This window comes from Spea bombifrons, chromosome 13, assembly GCF_027358695.1.
Source record: "Spea bombifrons isolate aSpeBom1 chromosome 13, aSpeBom1.2.pri, whole genome shotgun sequence".
Classification (NCBI taxonomy): Eukaryota; Metazoa; Chordata; class Amphibia; order Anura; family Pelobatidae; genus Spea; species Spea bombifrons.
Genome location: NC_071099.1, coordinates 27,336,738 through 27,350,307, shown reverse-complemented (window position 1 = coordinate 27,350,307; position 13,570 = coordinate 27,336,738). Strand labels below are relative to the sequence as shown.

Sequence of the window (13,570 nt, the reverse complement as noted above, 5' to 3'; positions counted from 1 at the left end):
ACATCCTCTCTTCCTTTGCTTGGTATCAGATCCCTCTCTTGGGAAGATTTAACATTCTCGTTAATTGTTTTCTTTGAGTGATGCTTTGTTCTAGTTAGGCTTTGAAGCCGTCTGTCCTCTGGTTGTGTCTGCAGTACTTGGAACGAGCCCACCCGTTCAGGGCCGGGTACCCCGTTTTGGTTGAATTCATGTATTTCACCCCAATTCATACTGGTCTTAATGATTGTCGCTGTTCCGACCAAGAAGCTTCTACTGTCTAAAAACTTACATTTTTTTTTCTCTGAAAACCATCAATTTGTAATTTCATTAAGAATTATGGCCCAACAAAGATTTAACCCTTTTTATTGCTGAGCAATGCAAGGATGAGTTTTTCTTTGGATCCTGGGGAGTGTGTGTCACTCGGCTGGTATGGGAGCAGAAAGATGAGCACAGTAGCATGCTAGCATGACAAGGACGTTACAAGGTCACGCAGTTCCTTGCAGATTTTGGACACCCTGGGATCAATGGAATTGAAATTTGTCTGGGAAGCCAAGGGTTGAGTTTCTTCCGGGTCCGGTTAATCCGTACATAGTTCCCCGGCCTGACTATCCGGCTGTGCTGCAGAGATCGACGCTACATAGAAAAGGCACGTTGGACCAGGTGCAAGTGGAAGAGAGGGATAATAAACAGTTAATAAAGAACACCATAGAAATGATCAAATTATCCAAATTAACCAAAGATGAAAAAGCCGGCCTAGGTTATCTTATATATTAATTTAATTGATAACACACTGTCATACGCGTACAACTGCTTGCGGATGATAGGAATTGAAGTCCTGTTCTACTAAACTCTCTTTCCCAACCCAACCCAGTCTCTTATACCCTGGCCTTAACCTTTCTCTTATACCCTGACCTTAACCTTTCTCTGATACCCTGGCCTTAACCTTTCTCTTATACCCTGACCTTAACCTTTCTCTTATACCCTGGCCTTAACCTTTCTCTTATACCCTGGCCTTAACCTTTCTCTTATACCCTGGCCTTAACCTTTCTCTTATACCCTGACCTTAACCTTTCTCTTATACCCTGGCCTTAACCTTTCTCTTATACTCTGATTTTAACCTTTCTGGGTTTTCTTCACCATACCATCTTGTATCAAATGGGTTTTGGGTTGGAACGTTATGAGACTCTCTGGTGGGTCTTCTCCACCCCTTGACTGAAGCCTAGTATGGAAAGATGGGTTATTAACCAGGAAATGCATTTTCCGAACATAAATTGTAAGTGAATTTGGTGTTGAAGGTCAGGAATGCCTGGGATACAGAGATAACTGCCAGCCAGGAAACAGAATACATTTTTTTATAGGCAATGGAAGATTAGATGGGTCAACTTGTGTCTATCTGCCAGCCAAATCTGTAATTTATTGTTAATATCCTGCACCTACAGCACTGCGTGGTTTTGTGAGAACATCTTTACTCGATTTGCATAGATAATTCAATCGATCTGCAATTTTCATACAATTACTTTGCCTGCTTCTCGGTAACCTGGGACCTTAACTCAAAGGAGGTACTGAGAAGAAGACAGGAGACAGAGGACAATATTTTATAAAGGTTTCTCTGGCCAAGATGGTTTTCCTAGTGCTCGGTTCCACATATGTTGTTCTAGAACGGCGTGGTTCACATGATCTCAAGCAATTGTGACCTATCTAGTTCTTCCTAAGGTAGTTACCCCCTAGAACGTGTCTAGATTTGGATGGACGCCATAATTAAGCTCAACGGAAGTTACAGAAGCTGATTCTTGGTGTTGGCTCCACCATATATTATGCTTGGCAATATTCTATGCCCGTTAACTCATTTCCCCCTTCTGGTGACTCAGTGGTCCACTTCTAGCTCTCTACTTCTGTATGGTCAACAATTAACATGTTGAAGCGTGATTGTCTGCTTGCCATCTTAAGTTGTTGTTGCAAATAAAAATGAAGCAAGAATTCAGCGCATCCCCAGCAAATAATATCTATGGCACAAATATTGGGGATCCCGTCACGCTGTATGGTCACATATTGCTTAGCCCACCACTACGTCAAAGTACCTCAAGTTTGGCGAATCCTATCTCATACTTCAGGGGCGTCCAACCTGCAGCCCTCCAGCTGCTGCAAGACTACATCTCCCATACTCCTCACCTTGCTTCTTAGCATTATGGGAGATGTAGTCCTGCAGCAGCTGAAGGGCCGCAGGTTGGACGCCCCCTGTCATACTTCATGGCTATCCAAGGAGCATTGCATTTTAACCCCAAGGAGACTGTCATGCAATGGACACCACAAATGGTATTTGTTTGCTGGGTATGCGCAGAAATCGTGCTTCTTTTTGTGTAGTTAACCCAGGAAGCTGAATATGTATGCTTTTATGCTTTTCATGCTTTTTACATATTTCAAATAAAAACGTATGGATATGTCACATGCCATAAATCAGTTTTTAAGGGTGCTAAATGTGCGGGCCGGTATACAAACCAAAAGATCATTGTGTACGTGTGTTGTTGAGTATGTTGTGTACGTATGTTGAGTGTGAATAACATGTCATATAGCTGATAAGAATCATCGTTCATGTAATTGAGTGTCTATTGTGATTTCTTAAGATAAGAAAGGTACGGCGGATGAGCTCCCTGACATTGATTCCGTGACCATTTCCCCAAACTACAGAGACTCGGCTATAAGCTAGTGAAACTAATTTCCATTGATTTCCCCTGACACCGACTCCTAAATAATGTAGATCAGCCGGGGAAAAAAAATAGGAGATAAGTGTCTGAAACCCAAAAAAAAGGGAGGGTCGTCTTCTCGGCTTTCATTAATTGTGCAGAGGTCATTACAAAGCCGCATAAGTAACCGGTGGCTCCGCTGACCTAGATGGCAGTCAATATATTCAGGGAAGAGGGATTTTTTCTTTTTTAGTTAAAAGAATGTTTTATTTATGAAAGTATCAGCAGGTAACACGCTAATGCTCAAGATAAAATACATGTTTAGTGCCGAAAGAGAAGAGAATGGAAGAGAGGAGATAAAGGAGGTAAAAGGATGAGGCTTAAGGCTTTACTATGTAAAGCTGGCAGTCCTTCCCCATGTTACACCACTACTCAATGAGCCACGTTACACCACTACTCAATGAGCCATGTTACACCACTACTCAATTAAAAGGGGTGGGGTCACTGATCTCCCCAACCAGCCCATTAACCGAGCCGGCACGGTCCTCCATAGTTCTGCACTGTGCAGAAGTGGAGTGTTCGGATATGATGTCATACCCTGAAGCCGAGTAGTATGTACAGTGGCGTTGAGGAGGGTTAGTCCTATGGCAGAGTCGGATTTAATTACGCCGCTGCCCCCATAATGCATCGTTCAGATAGAAAAGTGATTTTGAAGAACCTCTACTGATATTACACAGGGCCCACCAAGCTCTTCATGCAGGAGAAGCTCACCGGGACCTCCGTCTATACCAGATAGTACCAAATTCACCTGCAAACTCACAGTTTAGTTAAGAAATCCCAAAAATGAAGGAATCAGATACCTTAAAACTAACTTTTGTTAAACCTATCGAAAAAATTTAGATTTGTTTCATGTAATTATTAGGAATGTATCTTTCATAGCTGGCCGGATTTAAATGCCCGATCTTGCACACCTGCCAGCAAGGAGCATCTGGAATAGACGTCTGAGTAACCCCGACTTGTTTGATTATCCGCACGATGCATTCTGAGTATCTGGTGTATGTGCTGAAGGTATACTCTCAGCGATTCCCATGGGCCGTGTATTCTGGATGACTGTGCAGTGCATACCGTCAGTAGGAGTTGATGCTTTACTCGTTGGTATAGTATCTGGAGTCTGCATTCTGGATGAAGGGGCTGGCTGCTTCATTGATGCTCTTTCTGTGCCGGGGATGCTTATTGCTGGAAGGATCTGTGCATTGCATGCTGGGATTCTGCATATTTGTATGCATTACATACCCTCCCTAGGGCCAAGAGTGTGCGGTGTGGCTGTATCCTATACATTCCCCAGTTCAGATTCCTTGGACTGGAAAGAAATCCTTTGTGATCTGTCCATGGTGCTGAAGCATGCGCAATAGAACATACATTATTTCACATTCTGTTATCCCAGGGTCTTATCTTGTCCATGAAAACATTATTTTATAAATATATACGGTTGTTGTCTGCCGTCGGATTGTATTTTTCTGTGTTTCTATAAAAGCAGGAGGGTGATGCACCTTTGGCCCTGCAGCTGTGGCACGGATTAGATCTTGTTTGGCCAGATGGGCACAATGCACTTTGTAGCCAGTTCCAGGTGCAGAAGGCTGCCTAGGCAAAAAATAATGAATGAGCGAAGCTTTTTGTGTCCACGGACAATGATCAGTAGTTGGCCGATGAAGTAAGTTAATGATCAGCAGTTGGGGTATGGAGTAACCCGTCATCTATTATCCAGACGATAGAGTAACACGACATCGTTAAGAAGGAAGAAAGCCGCGATGCCAGGAATCTGGATGGTGATCGCTCTGGAACTGGGACTTGGGTATAACCAAGTAACCCGTGATCTTGAAATAGCTGATGGAACCATTGAGGCTCAGTGGCTGATGGAGTACCTAGTGGATCCATACTCCGAATGGTGGAGTAACAGAGATCAGCACTTTGCAGTTACTTAGAGATGGCTTCTACGTGTCATGCTTTCTACAGATGGAGTAACTGAGGGATCAGTGCCCACTGCCATGGTGGCTTCAAGAATCCATGCTTAGTGTGGTGGGGTAGCTTAGTAACATAGTAACATAGTTCATAAGGTTGAAAAAAGACCAAAGTCCATCAAGTTCAACCTATATACATATTGTGTCCCTACCGTGTTGATCCAGAGGAAGGCAAAAAACCCTTATGAAGCAGATGCCAATTGCCCCATACCAGGGGGAAAATTCCTTCCCGACTCCAAATATGGCAATCAGAATAAATCCCTGGATCAACGTTCTGTCCCTATTAATCTACTATCCATAACTTGTGATATTATTGCTTTCAAGAAACACGTCCAGGCTCCTTTTAAACTCTTTTATTGAGTTTACCATTACCACTTCCTCTGGCAGAGAGTTCCATAGTCTCACCGCTCTTACTGTAAAGAACCCCCGTCTGTGCTGGTGTAGAAACCTTCTTTCCTCCAGCCGTAGAGGATGTCCCCTTGTTATAGATACAGTCCTGGGTATAAATAGGTCCTGGGAGTGATCTCTGTACTGCCCCCTTATATATTTATACATAGTTATTAAGTCCCCCCTAAGCCGTCTTTTCTCCAAACTAAATAACCCTAATTCTGATAATCTTTCTGGGTACTGCAGTCCTTCCATTCCCCTTATTACTCTGGTTGCCCGTCTTTGAACCCTCTCCAGTTCCACTATATCTTTCTTGTACACTGGTGCCCAGTACTGTACACAGTATTCCATGTGTGGTCTGACTAGTGACTTGTACAATGGTAGAATTATTTCCTTGTCATGGGCATCCATGCCCCTTTTGATGCACCCCATGATTTTATTTGCCTTAGCAGCAGCTGCCCGACACTGGTCGCTACAGGTAAATTTACTGTTAACCAAGACTCCTAAGTCCTTTTCCATGTCAGTCGTCCCCAGTGTTTTCCCATTTAATACATATTCCCAGCCTGGATTTTTCTTCCCCATGTGCATAACCTTACATTTATCCGTGTTGAACCTCATCTGCCACATCCCAGCCCAAGCCTCCAACCTATGCAGATCCATTTGTAATCGTGCACTGTCCTCTATTGTGTTAACCACGCTACAGAGCTTAGTATCGTCTGCAAAGATTGATACTTTACTATACAATCCCTCTACAAGGTCATTAATAAATATATTAAAAAGAATAGGACCCAAAACTGACCCCTGTGGTACCCCACTAGTAACAGTCACCCACTCAGAGTATGTACCATTAATAACCACCCTCTGTTTCCTATCACTGAGCCAGTTACTTACCCACATGGGAATAAGAACTCTGGTTAAAGGAATTGCTTAGTTGTTAGATGTAATCTTGGTAAATATCTCACCTTCTCAGTGACCAAATGTCATCTGATTATTACACAAAGCATAAATACATACAGTGCCAAACGATGACCGATGGTGGGACCGATGGAGTGCTGTAGGCTCTTCTTATTGAAGCAGTGGAGGAGAGAGCAGAGGAGTAAAATTTAAGCAGGGGTGGAGGATGTCCATGTCCTCTAATCATGAGTCCTCATACCCTCTTGTAGATATCAGAGTGAAGTAATGACCTTCTATGACAAGGATCTATGGTTATTTGGTTTCATGGCGATAGAGCTCGTGTCCCTACTTACTACATCATACGAGAATTCCAGAGAGACCCTCTAGACGTTCTATCCCGTGTTTAAAACACGCGTTCCTGTTACTTATGTGTCACTTATACATATTGTGAATATATATTTAGAAAGCATGGATTAATACTTTGAGTGCGGAATAAAAGTAATAGTAAATAATAATGTGGATGGTGGAGTGTTTCCATGGTTAGATCTCTGGATTATAGAGGTCTTAATGAGCCCAAAATGGCCCAGGACAACGAGCCAGACCTTATTACGTGTCTTTTTTCATGTTTTTTTTTACATTGTCCCTGCATACATCATGAATGTATATCTTTCTGTAAATTTTTTTATATTGTGTATGCATTTTCCAAAATGTAGATCTATGCCCAAAAATGCACACAACCACCACGGCTCCTGTCGCGTGCCGGCGGTACCTTTTGTGTTTGCCGTTATCTGGCGGTTTGTTATTCCCCGATGTCAATGTATATGTTAAGACGTGTGATTACAACGTCTGTGTGTTACAATGTAGCGCTGTCTTTTGATGTCATTCTGAGTGACCATCTCTTTTTCGCTGTCACAGGATGCAGCTCCCGGTATAATTCACAGGCTGCTGTTGTCTCTTTGATGTTCCTGTCAGATTATGCGATTGTCTTTTTTGCTTTTATTGTATATTATTTTATACAATTGTTTCTGTTTTGTTTCTCGGCTTCTCGGCGTTCCTCGTTTTTTTTTTTTTTTATGAATGAGCCGGCTGAGCCAGCCAATAGGATCCTTCCATCTGTTCCTAGACACCTCTCATCCCTTAATAAGCTTGCGTTGTGCATCTGTGGGCATCCATGCGATGTGTTAAAGTCCAGCGATGTTTTGTCATCTGTGTTGATTGTGAGTTCTTGAAGAGTAAGAGGGTCAGGCCCACATATCAGTCAGCGACGGATCGCAGGACGGGCAGTGTTCGGAGTGAGTCATGATTACAGGGCAGGAGGGAGATGGTGTGGGGGTGAGTTTAATACAAAAGCCTGTGGAAACGCACTGAATGAAGCAGAAGCAGGTCGGTTCTGGCGGAAACAAGACACAACTCGGTGTATGGTGTCAAAATTGTAACAGTGCACACAAAAATAAGAGTCAAAGATGGAGGAAGTAGATGAGATTGACGCTAATGCTGATGGGGGCAAACATTCTTGTCTTCATTCATTCGCTGGCGCGTGGATACGAGGAACGGATTGATTCATGATGCTCTATAATTATTTTAGGACCTTTGAGCTGGGACAGATAGCACGAGGTGTGAAGGCTTCCGCTGGGTGGCTATTCCACGGGACGGGTGACGATGCTGTATTTAAGCGGGCCATGATATTGAGTCTGTTTGCAGCGGTAGGCAGAGGGAAGGGCGATGTTTAGGAGCCGTATGAAACGAAGACACAATATAGTGAGGGGGGGATATAATGAGGGCAGCGCTCTTGAAAGAAACAATTACCCCAGGTATTCGAGGGTAACTGCCCAGTTTGAAGATCTTGGGCATGTACATCCAATAATCAATATACGTGCTGCGTAGAGAATGCGGGGCCACAATTCTGTTTCCTGTGGCCCCCTGAGCTGGCTATAGGCCCTCTACAGCGTCATGTACATTGTTAAAAGCATGGAGTGTATAACTTCAGGGCTCTTTGAAAGGGTCAAGCGCCTTCCTTAGGCCCTCGTCTGGTTAGAGGGGCAGGTTTGGGGGGGCAGAAGGGGAAGAGGCAGAGGGTATTAGAATCCTGCCGTTGAGTACACAAAAGGGTTTTTTTTAATGAGAAGGAATGCTGGTGTAGGCTAGAAATTCTCTGATACGGAGACATTTAATCCTGTTAATGATATTAATTAAGAAGCCGTAAGGGGTCTGATTTCTATACAGAGAGCTTGGAAAGACCAGATGAAGGACGGGGAGAGGGATGGCGTGGAAGATGAAAGGGGGAGAGAGGAAAGGAGGAGGAGGAGGAGGAAAGACGGCAACTATAAAGGGAATGTAAAAGGCATATATCGGGGTCAATACGCCAGAGCTGTGCAGATGTAGAATTCTTTAGTCCGGAGTTAGTTTTTCAGCCTGAGGGTGTACGCCGGAGGGAACGCACCGCATTAGTACATGATGCACGTCTTGTATGTGAGCTCTTAGCATGGGCGATATGCATAGTTTACGAGTTGCATATTTAATATATGCAAATGAGATCCAAACCCACATCTTACCCTCCGTAGCCGATGGTGGAATAACACGCTGGAGAGTATGTGATATGTAGAGATGCGGTATAACGTACGGTGCTGTGGAATATGTTGGCGCTATAAATAGTCTAAAGAGATTAATGTTTCTTTTTGGAAAGCAATCAAGATAAATTAAGGTTTGGCAGCCAGCGGCCCTCCATCTGAGGGTGGATTATAACCCATCATGCTTAAGCATTTGAATAAACCTCAGATTACCTGAAGTGATGCGAGCGACAGCTCAGGTGATGACATAAAACGCCTCGTGTGGGTTAAAAAAATCAACCAGAGTGTAACATATACGTCTATAAAGTGTCTAGGTCTTGTGGCGGCCCCAGATAAAGGCTCCACGGAGCCCTAAGCAAGGTAGAAACCTGCTATTGCACCCTTCCGTGGCCCCTGATGATGCACAGTGCAAAGATATGACATCATTTTCTGGCGCATTGTCTCCTGATGACACGTGGAACTTCCAACCAATAGGCGTGTGGCTAGAACCCAGCAGGGCCAAGTATCTCCATAGCCCTGGGTTTTTAGACGATCACCAGATGAGGCCGCTTGGCTGGACTTTCCCGCCAGGCTGAATGCTGCCATCCCTTCCACGGCAGTCACATAATGGGCATAACTGGGAACTTTCTAAAAGAGCTGACCCTCTAATAGGTCATCGTGAAGATTCTTTGTAGTGATTCGCCAAATGGTTCCAAACGGCTCTAATACCATTTCTCAAGGAAACCTTGACTTGTCATTATTTAAAGATAGACTTAATTAAGTGTCCTGCATTCAAGTAGGGAGATCAACCATAACATACTGGGAGCAAGAGAACCAATTTGGGAGTCACATGGGAGCCATGTAGACTAGGAAGGAGTCAGCTCCAGATTGTGTGACCCTCAGAATCTGCTCTTTGGCCCGTAGATGCTGATGGGTATCCAATCTACGGGGGCAGTCTGTGGGGTCACAGATCTTTCTGTACCCTTCCTCCAGACCCCTAGGGGGCGCACATAAAACCCGAGAGCCTTGGAGCAATCCAAATGCCCCCTCCCCGCCAACACAGTCCATTGAGTCTGTTACCAATAAACCCGGAAGAAGGTGCCGCAGCCTACCGGGGACCCAAATAAATGAACACCGTCACTGGGATTTGACACGGTGACCGTGAACGGAGCTGGGACTGCTGGGAGCGATGCTGGGATGATATTTAAAATGCATTAGCGAGAAACATAATATACATCCCGTGTCCCCGGAGATTTAAATACCAGATCAATGCATGCTCCAGTTATTGCCACATCGGGTCTTTTGCATTAATCCAGCATTTCACTATCCCAGCTGATCGCCGGCTAAAAACAAGCCTCCTGCGCCGAACACGAGGGGCGCTGGCATCGGCGTTACAAGCCTGTGTAACGTTCCAGGTCACAACAATTCTGCAGGCTGCGCAACGAGCGCTCTGACCCCTGCTCTAAAATTATTTTTACAAAGTCATGGTGCATGCAGTCCGTATCCAACCGCACGACCCAAACGGAAAAAACAAGCAAAATCATACCAACGATCCAAACACTCGCTAAAAGAGGACATTCTCCCCCCAAAAAAGGTCTTCTTTTGGAGCGTTATACGCAGAGGGGTTATAACGTTGTTATATCACATGAAATCCCACAATGGTCACAAAAAGGACTCCAGAGTCTCCATCGGGTTTCCAGAATCCGTTGACTTTAATCTCTAGGAATGCAAAGCCAGGACTTTTTGGGGGGATTTTATTCTTTTAACAGAATCTAGAACGGATCGGGGTAAACGTTAAACAGCTTGATATTTGATCTATATATATATATATAATATATTTGATGTGAGTGCAGCGATATTGGGTTGAAGGGTCTTTTCTTTGTAGTTCTATGTAGTTGGAATAGAAGCACAAATGTCTTCCGAGTATAATTTTAGGACTATTTTTTTTTTCCCATTTTTATCCATTTTTCTTGTCCTTGTTTCCCTCACCGCCTCGCCTCTCGTGTTCCAGCTGTGATCCAAGGGTCGGCCCTCCTGAGACGCTCCGTATCATGGCTCTGCGCGCTGAGGTATGAGGCCGCAGCCGAAGCAGCTGTCCTCGCCGTACGCGGCAGCTGCCGCCTTCCCTGGACTCCGCGCTCGTTTTCCGAGCTTCGCCCCGGCACATCTCACGCAGGCGGAGATCTGGAGCTGCCTCGCTGGCACATTTAGCCCGTCACCGTCCGGCCTGATACCCAGCGCTATGCCGTTCCTCCATTTGTTGACCGGTTCCTCCACTTCCAACCTTCCTCCTGTCATTCTCGCTCCCCTTCTGCATCACTCCCTCCCCATCAGCGCCGAGAACCTCCAGAATCCTTCGTCTCTATGTCTCGTTGCCATCTTTCCACCTCTCTATTTTTCTACCCCCCCATGATGTACCCCCTAACACTCCGTGATTCCGATCCCCACCTAACCATTTTATTTCTTTTCTTTTTTTTTTTTTAGTATAAGAGATAAAGTGTGAGTTTGCGGAGGAAGAAGAGACAGTGACACGTCGAAGATGGAGCAAGTCACTAGACAGAGGTGGAGTGCGAAGGAGGGAATGGATTATGCGTAAAGTGAGTCCCTGTAGCTGCGTGGCTTGGGGGCGAGGAGATCGGGACCGGGGACTGGTGGGGGAGGTAATTAGGACATGGTTTTATCTCTTGGTACCATCAACTAGAACACGATCCAAAATTAAACTCCGTCGCCTGCTTCGCTGACTTATATGGTTTTTAGATTTTATGCAAGAAGTGCGTAGAAACGTGGAATATCGTGGCAGATCAGAGCCTTTCGTCCCATCTAGTCTGTCTTTTCTTCCTCATTTAAAGACTCAAACCTTAATCAGTCCTCGGTCCCCGTCTTCGACCCAGGAGCCGTATGCCTATGCCACGACTGTTTCAATTCCGTCATTGTATTAGCCTCTGCCACTTCTGCTGGGAGGCTATTCTACTTTTTCTACCGCCCGTAGAGAAGCAGAGAGTATTGCGATTCCGGCAGGGAGGTAATGCGGGATAGCTCTGTGTTTTAATGAAAAGGGTTAAACGGAGAAGATTAATATTGTGAATTGTGTGTATGATCTGCTCCGTCTGGGGTCCGCTCTCCGCTCTCCTCGTTATATGACATGCAGAAGGAGTGGGGGGGGGGGCAAAGAGGGGGAGACTGTAAATTCTAATAATGTTTTTTCATCCCTAATCCCAAGATGGGTGTACGAGAAATCAATGGGAGGATGAGTGTCAAGGACAGCGAGAGTAAATGACACGCCAGGGATGCTCTTAAAGGGGAAATCCTGTCGTTTTTATTAAATATAGAAATATAGAACGTGACGGCAGATCAGGCCCATCCGGCCCCATCTAGTCTGCCCGTTTAACCTGATGTAACGACTCTTTGTTCTGGTGTTTCATGTACTTACGTTCAAAGTGTCCTAGGACATTGCTATATAGTTAAGTATATGTTTAAAGGGACGGCGCTTTTATCTGATACATCTAATACCTGCGTGCCCTTCCTCGTCCTTGGCATAAAGGCTAACACCTGCCTTCATTGCAGGGTTTCAGAAAGGCTCATCCCCAAGCTGTGACGAGATGCTCTTCGGGTGCCGACTGCAATGAAGGGTCTGGGGGACTCGCGCGGCCGGCACCTCTCCGGGAACTTGGACTCGCACCCAGACCCGCTCTTTGCACAACAGGAACGTACTCCTTATCTTATTAGCTCCACTGAGTCCTATCCGCCGGAGCCTAGGTACCCTGAGAACTCCCTCCACCCTGACTGCCTGTACCCCCTTAACAACCAACTCTCCAACAGCAGCACTTTCCCTCGTATACACTTCAATTCGCACTATGAGCCCCCCGAGGAGAGTCCACCCTACCCCACACCGCACGCTCCCCCAGCAAAGATCAACCGGCTTCCGGCCAGCCTGCTGGACCAGTTCGAGAAACAGCTGCCCATCCACAGAGATGGATTTAGCACCCTACAGTTCCAGCGAGGGGCACCGGAGGGCAAAGACCGCAGCGAGAGCCCCGGGCGCATTCGGCACTTGGTTCACTCTGTGCAGAAACTTTTTGCCAAGTCTCCTTCTCTTGAAGGTGGTGGTCGAGCCAGTGTAAATGGCAAGAAGGGGGCATCTGAGGATGGTAAGGGGACAAGGCGGAGCAAGAGTAAAGAACGCGGCAAGGGGGATGGCAAGGGACAGCAACGGGGAAGTGCGGTATCTGGTTGGTGGAGTTCAGATGATAATTTGGACAGTGATACAGGGGGCTATCGCAATCCGGCGGGTATGATGACTTTGGGAAGGCGTCCAGAGCATTCGACTCGACACTTCTTGAGCGGGTACAACACTATCAGTGAGAGCATGTTGAAGGCCTCCAAAAGCAATAATGACCTCAAATTCACGCCCTTCCAACCACCATCCCTTACTCTGTCCCCTTTGCCAACACCCCATGAAGTGGTCCCCGCCAACTCAACGTCCTCACTAAAAAGAGGATCTTGGTCCACCTTGACCCTCAGCCATGCGCGAGAAGTGTGTCAGAAGGCATCTGCCACCATCGACAAGGCTCTGCTCAAGTCAAAGTCATGTCACCAGGACCTCAGCTACCAGTATTTACAGGTGAGTGACTCAAGTGAAAGGAGGCATAGGCTCTGGTGGTGTAGCGTACATGCAAAAATAGGTTAAAATGAGAAAGGAAGGGATTGGCTTACCTGTAAGATAAGAAAATAGAATTTATAGAGAATCCAGACCTACCATAAGGAGATGCATATATTGTCCCAGGAGTACCCAACCCAAAGAGAAATAACCTCATTCTCAGTTAATATATACACATTATGTTGCTAAAACAAAACCAAAAAGTACAGATGTTACTGCCAAGGTCTTCAAATTGGGAAAGGCCAGCAGGTAATGGCCCTCAAGTCAAGATCTACTGGAGATCCTTATAGAGGTGAAATTGAGGACAACGGAAAAGGAAGACGATACTGGATAGGAAGTGTGTCTTGGAACTGAGATGAGAAAGGGTCCTGAGAGAAAGAAGATAAGGCAAGGAAATGTCTTGAGGGG

The 13,570-nt window shown here is 45.5% G+C and overlaps 1 protein-coding gene across 2 annotated transcripts in view; it reads left to right on the top strand.

The window, feature by feature from the left end:
• Nucleotides 1–13,570, top strand: part of DLGAP4 (DLG associated protein 4) — a 48,266-nt gene that overhangs the window by 5,213 nt on the left and 29,483 nt on the right. Inside the window, exons 2-4 of one of the 2 annotated variants that reach the window (XM_053454172.1) lie at nucleotides 10,517–10,574; nucleotides 10,990–11,102; nucleotides 12,070–13,126. In XM_053454172.1, the coding sequence (XP_053310147.1) occupies nucleotides 12,128–13,126 (999 nt within the window). In that variant the 5' untranslated portion in view covers nucleotides 10,517–10,574; nucleotides 10,990–11,102; nucleotides 12,070–12,127. The remainder of the gene's footprint in view (nucleotides 1–10,516; nucleotides 10,575–10,989; nucleotides 11,103–12,069; nucleotides 13,127–13,570) is intronic. The other variant, XM_053454171.1, reaches the window with a different exon arrangement.